This window comes from Bos indicus, chromosome 4, assembly GCF_029378745.1.
Source record: "Bos indicus isolate NIAB-ARS_2022 breed Sahiwal x Tharparkar chromosome 4, NIAB-ARS_B.indTharparkar_mat_pri_1.0, whole genome shotgun sequence".
NCBI classification, from domain to species: Eukaryota; Metazoa; Chordata; class Mammalia; order Artiodactyla; family Bovidae; genus Bos; species Bos indicus.
The window spans coordinates 80,956,815-80,978,091 of NC_091763.1; the positions used below are offsets into that span (position 1 = coordinate 80,956,815).

At 37.3% G+C, this 21,277-nt stretch overlaps 1 protein-coding gene across 13 annotated transcripts in view; it reads right to left on the reverse strand.

Annotated features, from left to right (window-relative positions):
• The window catches only part of SUGCT (succinyl-CoA:glutarate-CoA transferase), an 861,197-nt gene that overhangs the window by 568,824 nt on the left and 271,096 nt on the right, over window positions 1-21,277 (reverse strand). For all 13 annotated transcript variants that reach the window (XR_011566121.1, XR_011566122.1, XM_070787292.1 and 10 more), the window contains one exon: window positions 9,958-10,029. Coding sequence is in view for 11 of the 13 variants with exons in the window: in XM_070787292.1 (XP_070643393.1) it covers window positions 9,958-10,029 (72 nt within the window). In the remaining 2 variants the exon portion in view is untranslated. The remainder of the gene's footprint in view (window positions 1-9,957; window positions 10,030-21,277) is intronic.

Sequence of the window (21,277 nt, forward strand, 5' to 3'; positions counted from 1 at the left end):
ATTGGGTAAAACAGACCTAATTCTAAGAACAAATATCATAAGTGCATGTCTGCACTTACATCAAGCCCATAATCAACATATATCTTGTAGGTACATCCCCTTATTTGTTCCACATGTAAATAAAATAATATTATCTGTCCCAGTAGTCCTATCCAGGATGTTGTACAAGGTGCTAAAATCAAGGGGAGGCAAACACACTGACCTCAAATGCTCACCATTAAAACAATGTCAAATTAAAAGATATTCTTCCTATAGAATTGTCACTATTTTTCTTTAATATGACTCCCTGAAGGAATAACAAATAGAAATGCTTTCATATACTTCCTCTTTTGCTCCTCCTCAATAAAGAGAAAATCTATCTTGTAAGTCTCAGTGGACATCTTGCAGTTTTAACAAGACCGTAATGAAAGTACCAAGTGGATTTGGAATGGAAAAGAAGTTTTAAAAAGAATGTGTGGAGGCAGTGTTTGGCAGTTGTGTTGGAAAGTCAGAAGGAGCATTTACGGGCTGGGGCAGGCCCTGTGGCCTACAGAAAGTTTCACTACCTCTATTAATGTATTTGGTTTAAATATAAACACTTAATGGTTTCATTTGTTTCCCACAGTTTAAATAAAATCAAGCCATTAATCATCTTAACAAAGGAGAGAGAAGTGAAGAAGATTCCCTGAAGGAAAGAGAACATCTCAACAGTACAATTTCTCTTTCACATGTTCCACTTATTTATTTCCTTGAGGAATAATAAAGACAGCATTACTCTCCTGGATTTTAAAAAGTGACGCTACATACAGTGCCCTTTCTAAAAATCTCCCTGTCACCACACCTGATCCCAGAATTGGCCTCAAGGCTTATCCAGGAATTGAGACCCACCCTCTTCTGCTATGGAGAAGGCAGTGGCGACCCACTCCAGTACTCTTGCCTGGAAAGTCCCATGGATGGAGGAGCCTGGTAGGCTGCAGTCCATGGGGTTGCGAAGAGTCGGGCATGACTGAGCGACTTCACTTTCACGCATTGGAGAAGGAAATGGCAACCCACTCCAGTGTTCTTGCCTGGAGAATCCCAGGGACATGGGAGCCTGGTGGGCTGCCGTCTATGGGGTCGCACAGAGTTGGACATGACTGAAGCAACTTAGCAGCAGCAGCTCTTCTGCTAAGAGTGAATAAGTCATTTCAAGAAAAAGCAAGTGTCTTCACTAGCCCTCATGTTAAATTTATAAATGTGGTCTCACTCAGAATATACTGTAAGTGTCATAAAAAACTATTCAGTGTTTGCCCTCAATGGTAACTGGGATGCATTCATGTATCCTTCTTAAAATTTGACTTATTAGACTTCCTTTCTCTTTGATAGTTGATGGTAAATAGTGGGTAAAGTAATGATCCTTCTGTCCCACTTTGCTAGCATTCAGAACTTTCTAGAGACTGCTTCAAGTGCTGTAGTCATAACTGTGCTTTAGGAACTTGAAATAGAATGCTGCCTGGGACAAAATGAAATAATGCAAGTGAAAGTACTTGACACAGTAAGCATTAAATAAATGTGAACTACTCCAAGTAGGTACTGTTTCTCCCCAAAGAAATAATAAACCATGTGTTTGTTCAAAAAAGAAGGATGAGGGCTTTTCTGGTGGTCCAGTGGTGAAAGTTCTGTGCTTCCAAGGCAGGGGCTGTGGGTTCAATCCCTGTTTGGGGAACTAACATTCCACATGCCACATGTATGAGCAAAAATAAATTTTTTTAAATACAATTTAAAAAAATTTTTTTGAAAAGAAGGATGGGAAAAAGGGGGGAAGGTAGGGGAGGTTATCTACTTAACTTTTGTTTCTCAAAGATATCCCCATTAGATATAGAATTCTGTATTGACAGCTCTTTCCTTTCAGCTCTTTAAACATGCTGTGCAACTTCTCTCTAGGTTCTGACAAGAAATTTGTCAAGACAAGAAATCTGACAAGAGTTTCTGACAAGAAATCTGCAATCAATCTAGTCACGTTCCCCCAAAGGTAATAGGTCAGTTTCTCTAGGTGCTTTCAAATGTTTCTTCTTTAGTTTTCAGCAGTAATATTTTTATGTGCTTGGGCATGGATTTATGTGGATTTCTCTTATTTGGAACTTGCTGAAATTATTAAATCTGTAGGTTTCTATCAATCACTAAATTTTGGAAGTTTCCATTAATTGTTTTTTCAACTATTTTTTCAATATGTTTTTTTCTTCTCTCCTCCTGGGACTACAATGACATAAATGTTAGACTTTTTTGTTATTGTCCCACAGGTCCTGGAAATGTGTTCTTTCTTGCATTTTGGGGAAGGAACTTTTTTCCTCTCTGTTGTTCAGACTGAATAATTTCTTTTGGGTTGACCAGGAAGTTTGTTCAGGTTTCGGGTATGGAAAAACCTGAATGAACCTTTTGGTCAACCTAATATTTATCCTTCTTTAAGTCCCTGACTGTCTCCTCTGTTCCCTCCATTGTGCTACTACGCTCATTTAGTGAAGTGTTTGTTCTTGTGTTTGGTGGTTTTATTTTTCAGTTCTAAGATGTCCACTTGGTTCTTCTTCTTATCTTCTATTTCTGTGCCAGACATTTCTACTTTTCTAAATATTTATTTCAATAGTGTCTGTAATGCTTATTGGAGTATTTTTATAAATGCTGCTTTAAAATTTTCATGACTGCATCCCCACATCTGTGTCATCTTGGAAATGCCATTGTCTTTTCTCATGCAGGTTCTGGTTCTTCATAATCTGAGTAATCTGGAGTTTAATCCTGGATATTTTGAATATTATGTTATAAGCCTCTGGGTCTTGTTTAAATCCTAAAGAAAACATTTGTTTTGTTTTTTTTAGCAAGAAGTTCTCCTGGTCAGATCCAGACCACAAGTCCCAACTTACCTTCTACTTGCTTTGGTTTTAGTGTTAGTTCAGTTTTCAAAGCCTTTGCAGTGCTTTTGAATCAGTTCCACCTGTGACCCACTAAATGCTCATGCTGCCACCTGAGAAGCTGTCTATTTGTTAACACAGTTCTCAACATCTCTGGTGTCCTGATTAAGATCAGATCAATACATATGCAACTCAGCGGTGAGCACAGGAGTTCACAACTTCACAGATCACTTTCTAAAGCTTTTCCACCTTGGCAACCTTTTTTCAGTTCCCCAGGGCTTCCCTCTAGTTACCCTACTCCTCAGCATAGTTCCAGGGCAGAGGCCAATCAGTGGGAGGACAGAGGAAAAATGCATCAAGGATTCACCTCTGTCTTTTGGAATCACAGCCCAGCAATAATTAGGAAAGGTCCCCTTCCTCAGAGTTCTGGCTCCTGCTCATCTGTTGCTGCCACTACAGGACTGCTTGGAGGCTGGGGTGTGAGGAAATGAGGAAGAGGGAAAAAATGTCTCCCTGACATTAGAGCTCACTTTCATGCTTGTTGCACCAGGAATAAGGGCATCTCCTGGAAGTCAGCTCTGTTCCCCCGTTCCCACATCCAGATTTCAGGCTGTGTTCATGTAAACGAATAATCAGAGGGAAAACTGGTAAAACCTACTGCCAGTTTAGAGCTATTTCAAAATTCTGGTGTTCTTTACTAATTTTCCTGCTACTGATTACTTTTCAAAGTCCTCGTATAGATATTCCATGCATTCTGTACAGGTTGTATCACTGTGTCAAGTGAATGAGACAGGGAGAAATGTGCTAACTCCATTTCACCCGCAACCAGAATCTGCATACTAATTACGTCATACTAGAAAGGTCATTTATTAAGTTTATACTTTGAGCAAGGGACTGTACTGTCTTACTTACCTAATCTCTTCTAGAACCCCAAAAGTTATATATTAGTACAGTTACATGTAATAATCTTCATTGAATCATGAGGACACAGATGCTTAGCAAAAATGACCTTGCCAGACATCACCTGACTGGTTTCAAGACTCACAGAATGCCCTAGAATTATAATATCCTCAGACCACCTGCTAAAAAATCAACTATAGTGCTTATTAAAATTCAAGTTTCCTGCACCCCACCTCACATACTTTGTCAAAATCTTTGGGGAAGGGGCTCAAGGAGATTTCCTATGCATGCAAAAGATGAAAACCAATGATTATTGCCTCCAACAAAAGAAACCTTCAGTCTATGTGACTTTTAAAGGGATGTCAGTGTATTTCAAATAGGAATACCCATTAGTGTTGGCATCAATCAGCTTAAAATAGCTTACATATGCTCACGTTCCCTGCTCTTCTGTATCACGTTAAGGGACATAAAATAGGATTTGTTATAAGCCAAGGTTCACTTTATATACAGGAAATTTTCTGAACCCCAATCCCCTGAACCCAAGGCTCTTACTCTCCTCTAATCCCTGACAATAACAGCATTATAATAGGACCCTCCCCAAGAAGTATTAACCAACCAGTATATCAAATTCTCTTTTCAAAAGAGATCTGGCATAAGTAAATTCTCATTTGTTGCAAACAATATTGCCACATTTCTCCCCAGGAGGTAGAGCTGCCCTATCTTTCATGGTGAACCTTACTTGGTAAAAGAATAATTTTGATAGGGATCAAAATTGTCATCACATTGTATCCTCATATTCTATAAGGCCAGACTGAATTTTAACACCCTCAGTAATAAAAAGAGTTGAATTAAAAAAAAAAAAAAAAACTTAGAAAAACTCACTTAGTATAAATGCGATGGGGGAGAATCTTGAATCAAACAAAGAAAGGTGATTTTTTGTTTCCCTTAACAGAAAAGGTTTTTAGGACAAGTTTACATGTAAGGATATAATTATGAAGGTGAAAAAGTCAATCAGATTTCAATGTTTGCTCAAGATCCCTAGTAAATGATGTAGATAACATAAAAATGCCGTACACATAAAACTTTTCTTCTGAGGATCTCAAAGAGTTTTATAGACGCTGCCTTAATGGCTCATAACAGGGATTACCATTCCTACTCACATATGGTAAAAACAAGGTCAAGTATGCCATTCTCCAAGGCCCTCTCTGCTATTCTCTTTTTTAAAAAATGTGTCATAACACACCATAACAATAAGTCATATTTTAGTACTAAAACTTATGGTAAATATTCTGCTTTGAAATAAAAATCTTCTTCCAAAAAAAAGTTCTTATGGATATTTATGAGGAAGTTCAAAAGTTTCAAACTGATCAGCAGTAATGAATCAAAAATAAAAAGAATTCAGTGCAGTTATTTTCAACAGTGAAGAATATGTCAACCAGTAATTTCTACCCCCTCCCCATCCTGATTCTGGAGAGAGAAAACTCCAAAACATATGGCCCAGGAAAAAAATCTGTCCTCGTTTATAGTGATGAACTGGCTTTTACATCTCTGCAGCCAGAGTACGCAAATGACTTCACAGGCAACAGCTTCCGTATGTTTTATATTTTTAACATTGACCGTTCATAACAAAGGTTCTTTGATCCCAGATCAAATGTTTGAATCAATTTTCTCTACACTTACTCAGAGTCACCATTATAAAAGCTCTCCTCTTTCCCACCTCCAACCCTTCCTGCAATAGGAACTATCCATTTGTCACCTTCTCTGTGATACTTCCCACCCCTTTGCTGTGGTTTTTAGCTGTGCTCATTAACCTCTCATATGAAAGAGGCACAGCAATAAACAATTTTATACATAATAAGTTAACTGCAATAAATAAGACTCCTCTAAGGAATTCACAGCCATCCTTAATAAAACTAAAAGCTCACAGTAATATGGTTAGTACAAAAACAAAACAAAACAAAACTTTCCCAACCAGAAAAAAAATCCTGAATAGGTAAGGCCTTTCCCTACATGTAAGAAAAATTAAAATTTACATATATATTTTTTTAACTAGATTATTGCCTGGGATTAGAACTCTAAAAAATGAACTGAAAACTAAAGCCTTAAATAAGAACAAAAAACCAGAGATTGGATAAATAGTAAAAACATCAAATAAAAACATAAAGCAATACTAAAAATTGAGAATATTTTCAACTTTACTGATTCCAAGACCTTTATTTAGATCTTATGTAGGAGCAACATTTTTAACATGACAATTGCTAAAAAGTTAAAACATGAATTTTGTAGAAAGGTACTTATTAAACAAAGGCTACTTTGAAGAACAAATTTTCTAGTGGTAAATACATTTGTAGACCAATTATATTCGGGGCTAATTATATCTTGTGGAAATTAAAACAGAAAAAGAAAGAAGAGAAAAATATCCTGGTATTAAAAAGTCCTTTTTCCTTCCATATCCTAGCTATCATAAATAATGCTGCAATGAACATAGGAATGCATGTATCTTTTCAAGTTAGTGTTGTCATTTTCTTCAGATATATACCTATAAGTGAAATTGCTGCATCATATGGTAATTCTATTTTTAAATATTTTCCATAGGGGCAATACCAATTTACAATCCCATCCACAGTGCACAAGGGTTCCCTTCTCTCCACATCCTTACCAACATTTTTTTTTTCTTGTTTTGTTTTTTTTTGGTTGGTTTTTTTTTTTTTTTAAATAAATTCTGGACAAGTGTGAGGTAAGATCTCGTGGTTTTAATTGGCATTTCCCTGATGAGTCAAGATACTGAACATCTTTTTTTTTTTTTTTTTTTTAACTTACTGCTACTGGTTTATTACAAAGGCCAAGCAGAAGAGATGCACAGAGGTAGGAGAGTGCAGAGCTTCCATGCTCTCCCACCCTCCCGCCACCTTGCTGTCTTCACCAGAAGCTCTCTGAATCTTATAGTTCAAGGGTTTACACACAGCTCAATCTCCAGTCCTCTCTCCTCTTACTGGAGGTTGGTAGGTGGGGTTGAAAGTTCCAACCCTCTGATCAGTTGGTCTTTCTGGTGACCAACCTATCCTGAGACTATCTAGGGGCCCCATCCTAAGTTACCTCAACAGAATAAACTCAGATGTGACTGAACGGGGCTTATTATGAAAAACAAGGGACACTTTCAAAACTCAGGAATTTTTTAGAAATTCTGTGTAAGGAATTGGGGACAACAGATAAACATTTTTGTGTTTTACCACTTCATAGAAGTAGAAATAAAAAAGAAAAACCCACTTTTATCCTGGCATACATGCAAGCATGCTCGGTTGTGTCCCACTCTTTGTGGCCCCATGGACTGTAGCCCGCCAGGCTGCTATGTCCATGGAATTTTCCAGGCAAGAATACTAGAGTGGTTGCCATTTCCTACTCCAGAGGATCTTTCCAACCCAGGGATCAAACCCTGTCTCCTGCACTGGCAGGTGAATCCTTTACCACTAAGCCATATAGTCTGTATTAGCACTATGGAATAATTACAGGCTTTTTGTGAATTTTGAGTACTATGTTTATATTAGTATTGCAAACATTTTATGTTAATATTTATATTGAAAAACCTTATCACTATTGCATTATGAGTATCACTCAGATCTCATTTTGAGGTTATTTCTTCAAAAGAGACTTTCCCCTGACAATCCAGTCACTATTTTAACACAGTAGTCTATTTTAATTCTCTGCATGGCACTTAACCATGGATCATTTTGGAGTTTTATTTATTGTCTCTCTCCCACTGAGCATCTGTATATGTACCTATTAGCCATCTATATGCCTTCTTTGGAAAACGGTCTATTAAGAACTTCTGCCCATTTTTTAATTGGATTATGTGATATTTTTTCCTATTGAGTTATATAAATTCTTACCTATTTTGGATATTAACCTCTTATCAGATATATGATTTACAAATATTTTCTCCCATTCAGTAGGTTGCATTTTCATTTCATTAATGATTTCCCTTGCTGTACAGAATCTCTTTATGTTGATATAGTTCCACTTTTTTATTTGTGTTTTGTTGCCTTTGCTGGGTTTCACTGATCTTTTCTATTGTCTTCTTACTCTATTTCTGCTCTGCTTTTGTTCTTCCCTTCCTTCTACAAATTTTGGGCTTTGCTTATTCTTCTTCTAGTTCCTTGAGTTGTAAATATAGGTTATTTCTTCAAGTTTTTTCTTATTTCTTGAGGTAGCCATTTATCACCATGAACTTCCCTCTTAGAACTGCTTTCGCTGCACTCTATAAGTTTTGGTATGTTGTATTTCCATTTTCATTTGTCTCACGGTATTTTTTATAACTTGAGGTATTTATTTTGGGCTTTCAGGTGGCGATAGTGGTAAAGAACCTGCCTGCCAACGTAGGAGACGCAAGAGACACGCATTCAATCCCTGGGTGGGGAAGATTCCCTGCAGGAGGAAATGGCAACCCGCTCCAGTATTCTTGGAGAATCCCATGAACAGAGGAGCCTGGCAGGCTACATACAGTCCATAGGGTCACAAAGGGTTGGACATGACTGAAGTGTATTAGCATGTATTTATTTTTGGCTGTGCTGGGTCTTTGTTGCTGCATGAGCTTTTCTCTAGTTGTGATGAGTGGGGGCTACTCTCCAGTTGCAGAGTGCAGGCTTCTCATTGCAGTGGCTTCTCCTGTTGCAGAGCATGGGCTCTAGGGCATGCAGCCTTCAGTAGCTGCTGCACATGAGCTCAGTAGTTGTGGCTCCTGGGCCCTAAAACACAGGCTCAATAGTTATGACACACAGGCTTAGTTGCTCCACAGCATGTGAGATCTTCCTGAATCAGGGATTGAACTGTGTCTCCTGCATTGGAAGGCAGATTCTTTACCACTGAGCCACCAAGGAAGCCCTCAAGGGTTTGTTTGTTTTTTTTTTTTTTTTCCTCTTTTTATTTCTTCATTGATACCAGTCATTTTTATAGTAGCATGTTGTTTAATCTCCACATATCTGTGATTTTCCACTTGTCTTCTTATAATTGGTTTCTAGTTTCATAGTATTGTGGTCAGAAAAGATACCTAGTATGATTTGAATATTTTTAAATGTATTAAGACTTGTTTTGTAACCTAACATATGATTTATTCTGAAGTATGTTCCATGGGCACTTGAGAAAGAATGTGTATTCTATTGCTTTTGGATAGACTGTTCTCTATAAATCTGTTTAGTCAATCTGGTCTAATTTAAGACCAGTGTTTCCTTACTGATTATCTGTCTGGATGATCTGTCCTTTGAGGTAAGCAGAGTAGTAAAGTCCCCTATTACTACTGTATTGCTGTCTGGTTCTCCCTTTAGGTCTGTAAATATTTGCTTTATATATTTAGGTGTTCCCATGTGGCCTGGAGAATTCCATGGACTGTATAGGGGTTGCAAAGAGCTGGACACAACTGAGCAACTTCCACCTTCACTTTTTTCATGTTGGGTGCATAAGTATACAAATATTACATACTCTTGTTGGATTGATCCCTTTATCAGTATGCAATGCCCTTCTTTGTCTCTCATCACAGTTTTTGTTTCAAAGTCTCTTTTGTTGGATATAAGTATTGCTACCAAAGCTTTGTTCTGGCTTCTATTTGCGCTAAATATCTTTTTTACATCCCTCCACTTTCAGTCTGTGTATGTCCTTATACCTGAAGTGAGACTCTTGCAGGCCTTTATTTTTAATCAACTTATTTAGTCCATGTCTTTTGATGGTAAACTTAGTCCATTTACATTTAAAGTAATTATTGATAGGTATGTACTTATTGCCATTTTGTTAATTGTTTTCTGGTTGTTTCCTAGTTCTTCTGTTCCTTTCTTCTTCTCAGGAAAAAAAAAAAAATCCTGGTGTTAAAAAACCCTTTTAAAAGTCTTTTTTTCCCTTTTTGTTTGCACTGGTAGACAGGTCAGGTTTTAACATAATTTAAGCTACTATGATTCTTCACTTAAAAATAGTCATATACCTCAATTTTACAAAAAAATAAAAAAAAAAAACAGAGTGTTAAGTTGGACTCTGTTCATAACATTGTAAACATAAAAAGGGCATGCTTTAAGGTGCTAACACAGGGAGTCTTGAGTTTAGTATAGATTTAGCAACACTCCTCTAGGCAAAATTGAATTTTCTGGCTTTGCGCAAAATGAATTGTTGTATATATTATCTACCCATTCCAAATAGTCCAAATATTACAGATTACCTTGCACACAGCTGCAAACTGTTGGTTATTTCCTGCTCCAACTACAAGATATCCATCCTTGGTTTTAAAAGCCTAAAATAAATAAATACATACATAAATATATAATTTTACATATTGAGAATACCACAAAAATAGCTTTAATTACTCAAAATGTATATATAAACCTTGTTCTAAAGTAATATTAATTAAATCAATATCAACTAATTAGTATATTTTTCTATTATATTTGTATAGCTGTTATTTGAGGTTCTCAAAGCAATTCCTGTCTCATCCACCAACTGTTATAACATTGGAGGAGGGAGGAAAAATGAGTAACTTAGAATAGTAAAGAAAATACTGGAGGTTTATTATAATTCATAATATTAAATTCTATATTCATTATAGTTTGGATTAATGTTGGATATTCCCAGTTTTGTGTTTTATTTCCAATTTTTCGTGTAGGGCAAAGAAAATGATATAGCACATTGTTTTCTACAAAGTCTAAGAAGAATAGATGGTAAAAAGGAAGGAAATGAGGGAAAGGAGGAGAAAAGAAAGGAGAATGGGGTGGAAGGAAGACGAGTAACGGAGCTATAGTTTGTCTTCGAAAATCTGAGATACAAACTTTTGGGTAATTTTCACTTCCTAGTAAGTGAAAAATGACACATTTAGATCACTGGACCCCATGTGGCTTTATGTACCTGAGAAAGTCTTTTCCTTTTAAGAGACATGTTCATTTGGGAAGCCAGATATATGTAAATAATTGATACTTCTCATAGTTCAAGCCCCTGTTAAGTACTTATCAGAACTCACTTCTACACACCTGATCACAGTGATGATCAGGGGAACCGAACTTTACCCTCAGAAGGCCTTATTCCCATTTTCTTTGAGTAAATGAGTTTCTTTAGTTTCCTTTCTTTCTATGTAAAAATTGCTCTGCATCTTCACCTACTTTTTCTTCACTTATGCCCACCTCTGGGAAAGATAACATCTGTCTTTCCTGTCAGGGCTTATTCCTAGGCTAATGACCTGAGTACTACCTGTACTCACTCACATCCTTCAGAACCCTGCTCAGTCATCTTTTATGTCTTCATTTCCACTGTATCTTTTTCTTCTGCCTACATAGAAGCTCATGCTAATACTAAAAATATTAGAAACAATATAAAATTTGTACCAGTCTTGACATACCTCTCAAGCTTTCTTGAAATTGTTCCCTTCCTCCATCTCTAAATAATATAAAAATGCCACTTCTTCACCAACCACCACATTCCAATGCCCTTTGTCATCAGGATTCCTATCCTATCACTGAAACAATTCTTTCTTATACCACTGTATTAGTTGGTACCATCCCCTCCTTCAGGAAACAGTCTCATCTCTAGGCTCTGTCTGCATTATCTCTAATCTCTCTGATGTTTTTCACATGCCCCCTTTACAGGATTACCTTCTATACTCAATATTACTTAAACATCATCATTACTTAAGTATCTGTATTACTTGTTTCTTACAGTAGCCACTAGCCACACATAAGTATTAAATTTAAATAAACTAAATTTAAATCAGCCAGTCACAAAAGAATACAAATTGTGATTCCACTTACAGGAAATGACCAAAATCAGCAAATCCATGGAGACTAGAAAGATTAGTGGGTGTCTGGGGCTGAAGAAGTTTGGTAAATGTGGAAAGTGACTACACAAGTAACAGCTTTCTTATTTGGGCAATGAAAATATTCTAAAATTGATTATGGTAAAGGCTGTACAACTCTATGAATGTACTAAAAACCAGTGAGTTGTGCAGTTTCAGTGAGTGAATTTTAGTGTATGTGTATTATATGTCAATAAAGCTGTTTTTAATAAAAATTAATAGTTTACTTCTACCAACATTCTAGCTAAACATCAAGCATTCAATAGCCACGTGTGGCTAGTGGCTACCACAGGAGACAGTCCAGATAGAGAACGTTTCTATCATCACAGAAAGTTCTGTTGCACAGTATAAGTAGATTGGAGTTAGTAGACTGTATTTTTTTTTCTTTTATTCTTCCTACTTCATGGTATCTGAAGAATATGAGGCAATTAATAAATGGTTATAAAATGTTAATAAATCACTCAGATGATTGCTTCCATATAATAGGGTTGTGGCTAAAAGGGATCTCGGAACACTATAATCGAGTTTTTTTCTGTTTACATTTTTGCTTGATTTGTAAATCAATGCCACCAAGATATTACATGAACTATTTTAAATGTTTATATTCCCTTATCCACCAGGCAAAAGCAAAATTAGTGCCATACCTAATGCATTAGTGTTTCTTAAACTACAGAAAGGAAGTCTGCAACAGAGCTATGAGTGGAGGACAAGGATTTTGAGCAGAGATGTCTCAACAAACCGTTCATAATTATGAAGTTATACAGGTTGTTTGTTTGCCTGCTTTTTTTATGAGGGAAAAGTGAGTTGGGAAGTAGATAAGTAATATGAAGTAACAATGTGTATTAACAAGTATAATGGGAAGTAAGGTTTCCAAAATTTTGGATCAGTGACATGTTCAAGTTTACATATTATAGGAGAGGGTTCATTTTCTTTCAGTTAATAAAGAAATGGTTGTTTCTTCATTAATTCTGAACCATAACATGAAATATATTTTTACCAATACATATATTTTTAATTTTAAGCAGTGATAACTAGTTAATAATCACTGGAAAGTAAATACCAAGTAACAGCTCAGCTGTGTATGCGTGCTTGCCTGCTAAGTCTCTTCAGTCATGTCCAACTCTTTGCAACACCATGGACTGTAGCCTGCCAGGCTCCTCTGTCCATGGGATTCTCCAGACAAGAATACTGGAGAAGGTTGCCATGCTCTCCTCCAGGGGATCTTCCCAACCCAGGGATCAAACCCACGTCTCATGTCTCCCTCATTGGCAGGTGGGTTCTTTAGCACTAATGCCACCTGGGAAGCCCTAGCAGCTCAGTCACCAGGATATAATTAAACTAAGGCTCACCAAGTAGATTTATTAGGATGAAGATTGGGAAATGAGTACATCAAGGCTGTATATTGGCAACTTGCTTATTTAACTTCGATCATCATGTGAAATCCCAGGCTGGATGAATCACAAGCTGGAATCAAGACTGCCAGGAGAAACATCAACAACCTCAGATATGCAAATGATACCACTCTAAAGACGAAAAGGTAAGAAGAACCAAAGAGCCTTTTGATGAGGATTAAAAAAGAGAGTAAAAAAGCTGGCTTATAACTCAACATTCAAAATCCTAAGATCATGGCATCCAGTCCATCACTTTATGGCAAATAGATGGGGTAAAGTGGAAGCAGTGAAATTTTTTATTTTCTTGGGCTCCAAAACCACCGCATATGGTGACTGCAGTCATGAAATTTTAAAAAACACTTGCTCCTTGGAAGAAAAGTTATGACAACAGTAGACAGCTTAATAAAAAGCAGAGACATCACTTTGCCTACAAAGATCCATACACTCAAAAGCATAGCTTTGACTATACAGATGTGAGAGTTGGACCATAAAGAAGGCTGAGCACTGAAGAATTATTGCTTTCAAATTGTGGGGCTGGTGAAGACTCTTGATAGTCCTTTGGACAGCAAGGAGATCAAACCAGTCAGTCCTAAAGGAAATCAGTCCTGAATATTCATTGGAAGGACTGATGCTGAAGCTAAGGCTACAACACTTTGGTCACCTAATGCAAACAGCTGACTCATTGGAAAAGATCCTGATGCTGGGAAGATTGAAGGTAGGAGAAGAAGAGAGCAACAGAGGATGAGATGGTTGGATGGCATCACCAACTCAATGCACATGAGTTTGAGCAAACTCTGGGGGATAGTAAAGGACAGGGAAGTCTGGCATGCTGCAGTCTATGGGGTTGCAAAGAAGTAGGACATGACTTAGTGACTGAACAACAACAGCAAGAAGATTATCAATTCTTTAAATAATTATTTGTCCCATGTTATTATTGCTACAGTATTTAATAAATATATTTTAAATAAGAACTTTCAGAAGAATATCTTTTGCTGTAAAATGAATGTTTTCTGGAGAAGGAAATGGCAACCCAATCCAGTATCCTCCTCAAATTCAGTTGTTGAAATCCTAACTCCCCAATGTTGGTATTAGTAATAAGAACACAGCCATTTCTGAAACAGGAAGCAGGCCCTCACAAGACATCTAATATGCCAGCATCTTGATCTTGGATTTCCTAGCCTTGAGAATTATAGTAAAGAAATGCCTGCTGTTTCAGCCACCCTGTCTATGGTATTCTGTTATAGTATCCCAAATGGACTAAGAAATTGGTACTGAGAAGTGGGATACTGCTGTAACAAATATCTAAAAATGGTGACGATGGGGGGAAGTTATGAATAGGGCATATGAGAGGTGTCAGTGGATAAGAAATCCTGATTAAGTCAAGGACTGGCCATAATGTGGTGAGTAGTTGAATGCAAGGTGGAAGACAGGAGACTACGGATAATCAAAATATAAAATGCTTCAGTCAGTGATTACTGGAGCAAAGAAGTTTCAGTGTGAGGTTAGAGTCACAGTGTGAGGTGCATAAAATAATCTCTGATAAAAGGTAAGGACTCAATAAATATCATTATTATTAAATAGCTACTAATAATGCTGGTTGGCACATAAAAAGAACCCCCTGTACATTCTAAGCCTTTGGATCTTGATTTCTGGACTCTTATCTACTTTGCAAACTCTCTCTTCATCCCCTTGGTTGCCTCACTCCCTATACCAGGCAAGATAAATGACCACATACTATGTACACACACCTCCAGCAGATTTTCCACCACAGGAACTAAATAAGAGCAGCAGACTGCGCTGAAAACATTCATGGCTGGGATGTTTCTCTTGTAAAGAATTGAAGCCTCAAACTACCGTATTGATGTGTCAGTATTCTCTCCAATCTAAAAAAGGTACATACAGTTAGTGGTGTGTCTACTTCAAAAACAAGAACACAAACTTCAAACCCTCCTGGAGCTACTTAAGTTTTCACAAGCTTTTCTTCCCGAAAAGGTAACCATTGCAAAATGACTTCATCGTCCACTGGAAAAAGACATTCCATGGAGTTGAACTCATTGCCATGAGAATGTTTTCTGGAATGTCAAGCAGTTACTGACTTTGGGTCTGTGCTAGTACACTGTGACAAATATAGAGCACTATTTCCTACCGCTAACAGTTCAGCTCACCTTATGGCACTGGAGCTGGCTGAGCCAGATGCAAGGAGGCCTCAAATGCTTACAGCTCAAGAACAATGTCTTATGGGATGGAACTCTGCAACAAGTGATAAAGGAGGCCAGAAGCCCCTAATTTCACCTATTACCTATTTGTCTACACATTTTTTTCATGGGAAATAAGCCATTTTGAACACACTCATTTCTACATTGTCTTGAATTCTAGAACCACTTTGAAAGCAATACTACATACTAATTTCCTGCAACCCCAGATCCAGGTCAGGATTTTCCAATACCATAGGAAGTCTGAATGTTCCTTGAGGTCCTTCAAATCAATTAAATCCTATTTTAAATAAAATAAATTTAGGATTTTCACTCAGTTTCTGATACTAGATATGGAGTCAGGGGCAAGAAAGGAAATGGAAACTGTCATGATTTTTATCTTCACAAATTATCGGTAGATATTATTTTTCTTAGAAGTCCTTTATAGGGAAAGCTTGCTGTTCTTCAGGAAGGCACCCATCATGTATCCTGGACATAATGTACAATGACATGGTGTTATTTTTCCTGGAAGCTATGCATGAGAAACTGATGATTCTGAATCACCTGTGTTATAAAGAATCTCAAGCTAGATTGTTTGGACTAAGCTGCCAAAAGCACCTCCTATTTAATGGAAAGTGGCAAAAAATTCTGGACAAGAATCCATATTGATTTTTCAGAAACACTTCAAGGTAAAAAATTCCTTGACTATGTTGAGCCTTTTTCAAGTACTCTTTGTTTTACCCCAAACATGTTACAACAAATAAAGTTTTGTACTAGTTATGTACCATCCATGAAAATACCATATCTATCAATGAGCCTACACTTATCTAAGACATGTTAAAAGTCTTATCATAGACTAGAACTTTATTCAGGCTGTCATTATGACATTTCACCTTCAAGCAAAAAAATAAACTAGAGCAGAATATTAACTAAACCTCAATAAGAATATTATTGTAAAGTAGATAACAGTAGATTATCAAAAAGGTTTTCCAAACATACTTTAATTTCATCATATCTCAAGATTTATCAATGACAAAACAGGGCACACAGAAGGTTGGCATTACTGGAAAGACCGATATTAGACCTGCCCACTAGACCTGAAGAGACACTAGGGTATAGATCTAGTTAACAGTGGAATTTCAGCCTAGGATATAGAAAGTTTGAATAAGCATGGCTGAGGGAAACATTCAGCCAGATGAAGTATGGGGGTATAGGTAGGAAATGGAGTAAGACATTTGGACAAATTCTTGAAACAGAGGATGAGATGGTTGGATGGCATCACAATTTGATGGACCTGAGTTTGAGGAAGCTCCAGGAGTTGATGATGGACAGGAAAGCTGGTGTGCTGCAGTCCATGGGGTTGCAAAGAGTCGGACACTACTAGAAACTGAACTGAACTGAATTCTTGGAAGTCCTTCAGTAGGTAGTCAGTTCCTAAGATTTATAGGCAGAGGCTGCATTTATGGGAATGAGGCTCAGAGACTTGCCTCCAAATTCCCACATGACAAGTTGTGAAAGCAAATCACAGGGTAGAAGGATAGCACCCTGTTAGTTAACTAGATAAAATCCTCAGAGAATACAGGCAAAAGCAGAAGCCCAAGCCTTTGAACAAAGACACATGAAGCAATGACCGTGACCTCTAAGTGAGCATAGGAGTCTGGCTGGCAGATAAGAACTTAGAACCTGCTGCAGTTACCCCACACACCAAGGACAACATCTGGCATAACAAGAGCTAAACACATTTTGTCAAATCAAGGCTGATGCACTGATTGTCATAATGAGTGATGTAAGAAATACTGTATGATATCGCTTATATGTGGAATCTAAAAAGAAATGATACAAACGAATGTACTAACGAAACAGAAACAGACTCAAGGACTTAGAAAAAACATGTTACTGGAAGAGAGGAGTTAGGAGGAGTGGATAGTTAAGAGAGTTTGTGACTGACATGTACCCAGTGCAATATTTAAAATGGATAACCAACAAAGACCTACTGTATTGCATGGGGAACTCAGCTCAATGTTATGTAACAACTTAAATGGGAAAAGAATTTGAAAAGAATAGATATATGTATATGTATAATTAAATCACTTTACTGCCCACCTGAAACTATACCAACATTGTTAATCAACTATACTCTGATAAAAAACAAAGTTTCTAAAAAAGGCTGATGTATTATGTTGGATCAGAGCAAAGTAAGCAATTCAACAAATACTAGAAGCTACACAGAAGGCTTTCTGGCAAAACTGGGAAGCATGAGGTAAGAAAGATGAGAAAGTGTCAGTGACCCAAAAATGAGAACTCTTTTTCACTATATTGATTCTTCTGATCATAAACACAGTATATTTCTCCATCTATTTGTGTCCTCTTTGATTTCTTTCACCAGTGTTTTATAGTTCTGTATATATAGGTCTTTTGTTTCTTTAGGTAGATATATTCCTAAGTATTTTATTCTTTTCGTTGCAATGGTGAACGGAATTATTTCCTTAATTTCTCTTTCTGTTTCCTCATTGTTAGTGTATAGGAATGCAACAGATTTCTCTGTGTTGATTTTATATCCTGCAACTTTACTATATTCATTAATTAGCTCTAGTAATTTTCTGGTGGAGTCTTTAGGGTTTTCTATGTATAAGACCATGTCATCTGCAAACAGTGAGAATTTTCTACCCAAAGCAATATATAGATTCAATGCAATCCCTATCAAGCTACCAAAGGTATTTTTCACAGAACTAGAACAAACAATTTCACAATTTGTATGGAAATACAAAAACCTCAAATAGCCAAAGCAATCTTGACAAAGAAGAATGGAACTGGAGGAATCAACCTGCCTGACTTCAGGCTCTACTACAAAGCCACAGTCATCAAGACAGTATGGTACTGGCACAAAGACAGAAATGTAGATCAATGGAGCAAAATAGAAACCCCAGAGATAAATCCACGCACCTATGGACACCTTATCTTCGACAAAGGAGGCAAGAATATACAATGGAGAAAAGACAATCTTTTTAACAAATCATGCTGGGAAAACTGGTCAATGACTTGTAAAAAAAATGAAACTAGAAGACTTTCTAACACCATACACAAAAGTAAATTCAAAATGGATTAAAGATCTAAACATAAGGCTAGAAACTATAAAACTCCTAAAGGAAACAATAGGCAAAACACTCTCTGACATCAATCACAGCAGGATCCTCTATGACCCATCTCTCAGAATATTGGAAATAAAAGCAAAAATAAACAAATGGGACCTAATTAAACTTAAAAGCTTTTGCACAACAAAGGAAACTATAAGCAAGGTGAAAAGACAGCCTCCAGAATGGGAGAAAATAATAGCAAACGCAGCAACTGACAAAGAATTAATCTCAAAAATATACAAGCAACTCCTGCAGCTCAATTCCAGAAAAATAAACGACCCAATAAAAAAATGGGCCAAAGAACTAAACAGACATTTCTCCAAAGAAGACGTACAGATGGCTAACAAACACATGAAAAGATGCTCAACATCACTCATTATCAGAGAAATGCAAATCAAAACCACAATGAGGTACCATTTCACACCAGTCAGAATGACTGCGATCCAAAAGTCTACAAGCAACAAATGCTGGAGAGGGTGTGGATAAAAGGGAACACTCTTACACTGTTACTGGAAATACAAACTAGTACAGCCACTATGGAGAACAGTGTGGAGATTCCTTAAAAAACTGGAAATAGAACTGCCATATGACCCAGCAATCCCACTGCTGGGCATACACACTGAGGAAACCAGAGTTGAAAGAGACACATGTACCCCAATGTTCATTGCAGCACTGTTTATAATAGCTAGGACATGGAAGCAACCTAGATGTCCATCAGCAGATGAATGGATAAGAAAGCTGTGGTACATATACACAATGGAATATTACTCATCCATTAAAAAGAATACATTTGAATCAGTTCTAATGAGGAGGATGAAACTGGAGCCTATTATACAGAGTGAAGTAAGCCAGAAAGGAAAACACCAATACAGTATACTAACGCATATTTTTGGAATTTAGAAAGATGGTAACGATAACCCTGTATGCGAGACAGCATAAGAGACACAGATGTATAGAACAGTCTTTTGGACTCTGTGGGAGAGGGCGAGGGTGTGATGGTTTGGGAAAATGGCATTGAAACATGTATATTATCATATGTGAAACAGATCGCCAGTCCAGGTTCAATGCATGATACAGGGTTCTCGGGGCTGGTGCACTGGGATGACCCAGAGGGATGGGATGGGGCGGGAGGTGGGAGGGGGGTTCAGGATGGGGAACACATGTACACCCGTGGTGGATTCATGTCAATGTATGACAAAACCAATACAATATTGTAAAGTAATTAGCCTCCAAAAAAATAAATAAATAAATAAAGTGGGGGGGGGGGGAGATGAGAACTCACTGAGAATGGCAAACATACTAAGAATTGATTCCCAAAACAAACTTCCTTCTTCACAGTTTACTGCCTAAATTTATGGGTGAAGATAAGTTTAAGGAGAGATGGAGAATATAACTCCAATAATTACATATATATCCTGTAGTTGGAACAATGAAAGGTTTAGTCCTACTAATTAATTACTTACTCATTTTACTATGGTCAAAATTTAGCCCATTCACAAGACAGTCCTTCCATTGCCAGGTCCATTTATTTGTCTGAAAGATGTCTTCCTTTATCTCCTTAATGCTCAAAGCCAAGGGTTTCTTAACCCACTGTGGTATTTGGAGGCAAGGAAGTTGTTGTCCTGTAGGATGATGCAGAGAAATCTCCCAGCATCTCTCCATAGGGCAGGACCATTCAGGATTTACTCACACTTCTACTTTCTCCAACCATCAAATTATCGTCATCACCCTAATCTGGTACCTATGGCAGATGTTGCTATGTAACTCTGGCACTCTGTCTTTAAACATATAGGATCAGCCTTATTATTCTTTTCAGCAAATACCCCAGATAGCTACTACCTAATAGTTGAACATTAACTGGAAGTAACATTTATTTTCCATCCAAGTATAAAATGAGTTCTAGAATCTAAAGAATACAGATTCTCAAAACATCTTTGGGCTTGGCTCAAAGATTATGGGAAGAACTAATGGCTACTCAATTTATTCAGTGAAGAGTAAGCACTTATGATAAGGCCCAGCTGACTCACAGGAGCAAGTGATATGTAGTTCTCATGGGATAAGCAAGTATCTAAAACAAGTCAACTGCAGGGCCAGAAAAAGTTTTAGGGAAGGTTCCATCTTATGTATTTACAGACTTCTCTAAGGCAAGTGATGGAAAAGGTGGTAGCCTGCAAGGGGCTGGTAAGACCCTGGTGAGCTGATTACCTTCCAGGGTCTGAACCCATTCTTTAAAGGACTCCTTCCTTCTCCTGGATGATCAGGACCTAGGAGCCTAACTCGGGCCATCTATCATGCCTGTGAGATTAAGGTAGAGACCAGAATGATGAATTGCTACTATACAGTAAGAAATAACTATATCAGAGGCTGGAATCCTTGAAGAATAAATGATCAATAAATTCTCTCCCTGGGAAACTAAAAATCAGAAGGCAAAAATCAGAACTGAGCATGGATTAATTGCTTCTTATCTCAAGTCCTCATGAATCTGGAAATAAAGTGAAGCCTGAATCTTTCATCTTTCCATCGACAGATGGAAAGGTCAGTAGACACTGTCTGCATGTGGATATAAGAAGCAGGGGAAATGAGCCTTAGCCTTCAGCAGAGAGAGTCATGCTGAATTGCAAGAGAATTGAAGTCTCAATACTTCAACTATTTCCATTGCATAACATACTCAGAAGAAAAAAAAAATGCACTCCGAATATTATTCTGCACATTCTTGTTTCAGTCATTGGTGACCCAAAAGAGTTGGGTTCACTCACATGGGCACATACACCACAACTGAGATCACGGGAGCATTATGCAAGGTTCTTTTGCATCAGAATTTAAACCAATGAGGAAGTTGTCCCTTCCAAAGTAATCTAACACAAGAGCCATTAGGAGCATTCTTCCAAAACAACCTGAAAAAAATCTCAGTAGCCCTTCCAGTAGGTCAACAGATGAAGAAAGCAATAATTCTTTTCTCAACTCCATAACCACATAAGAAAAG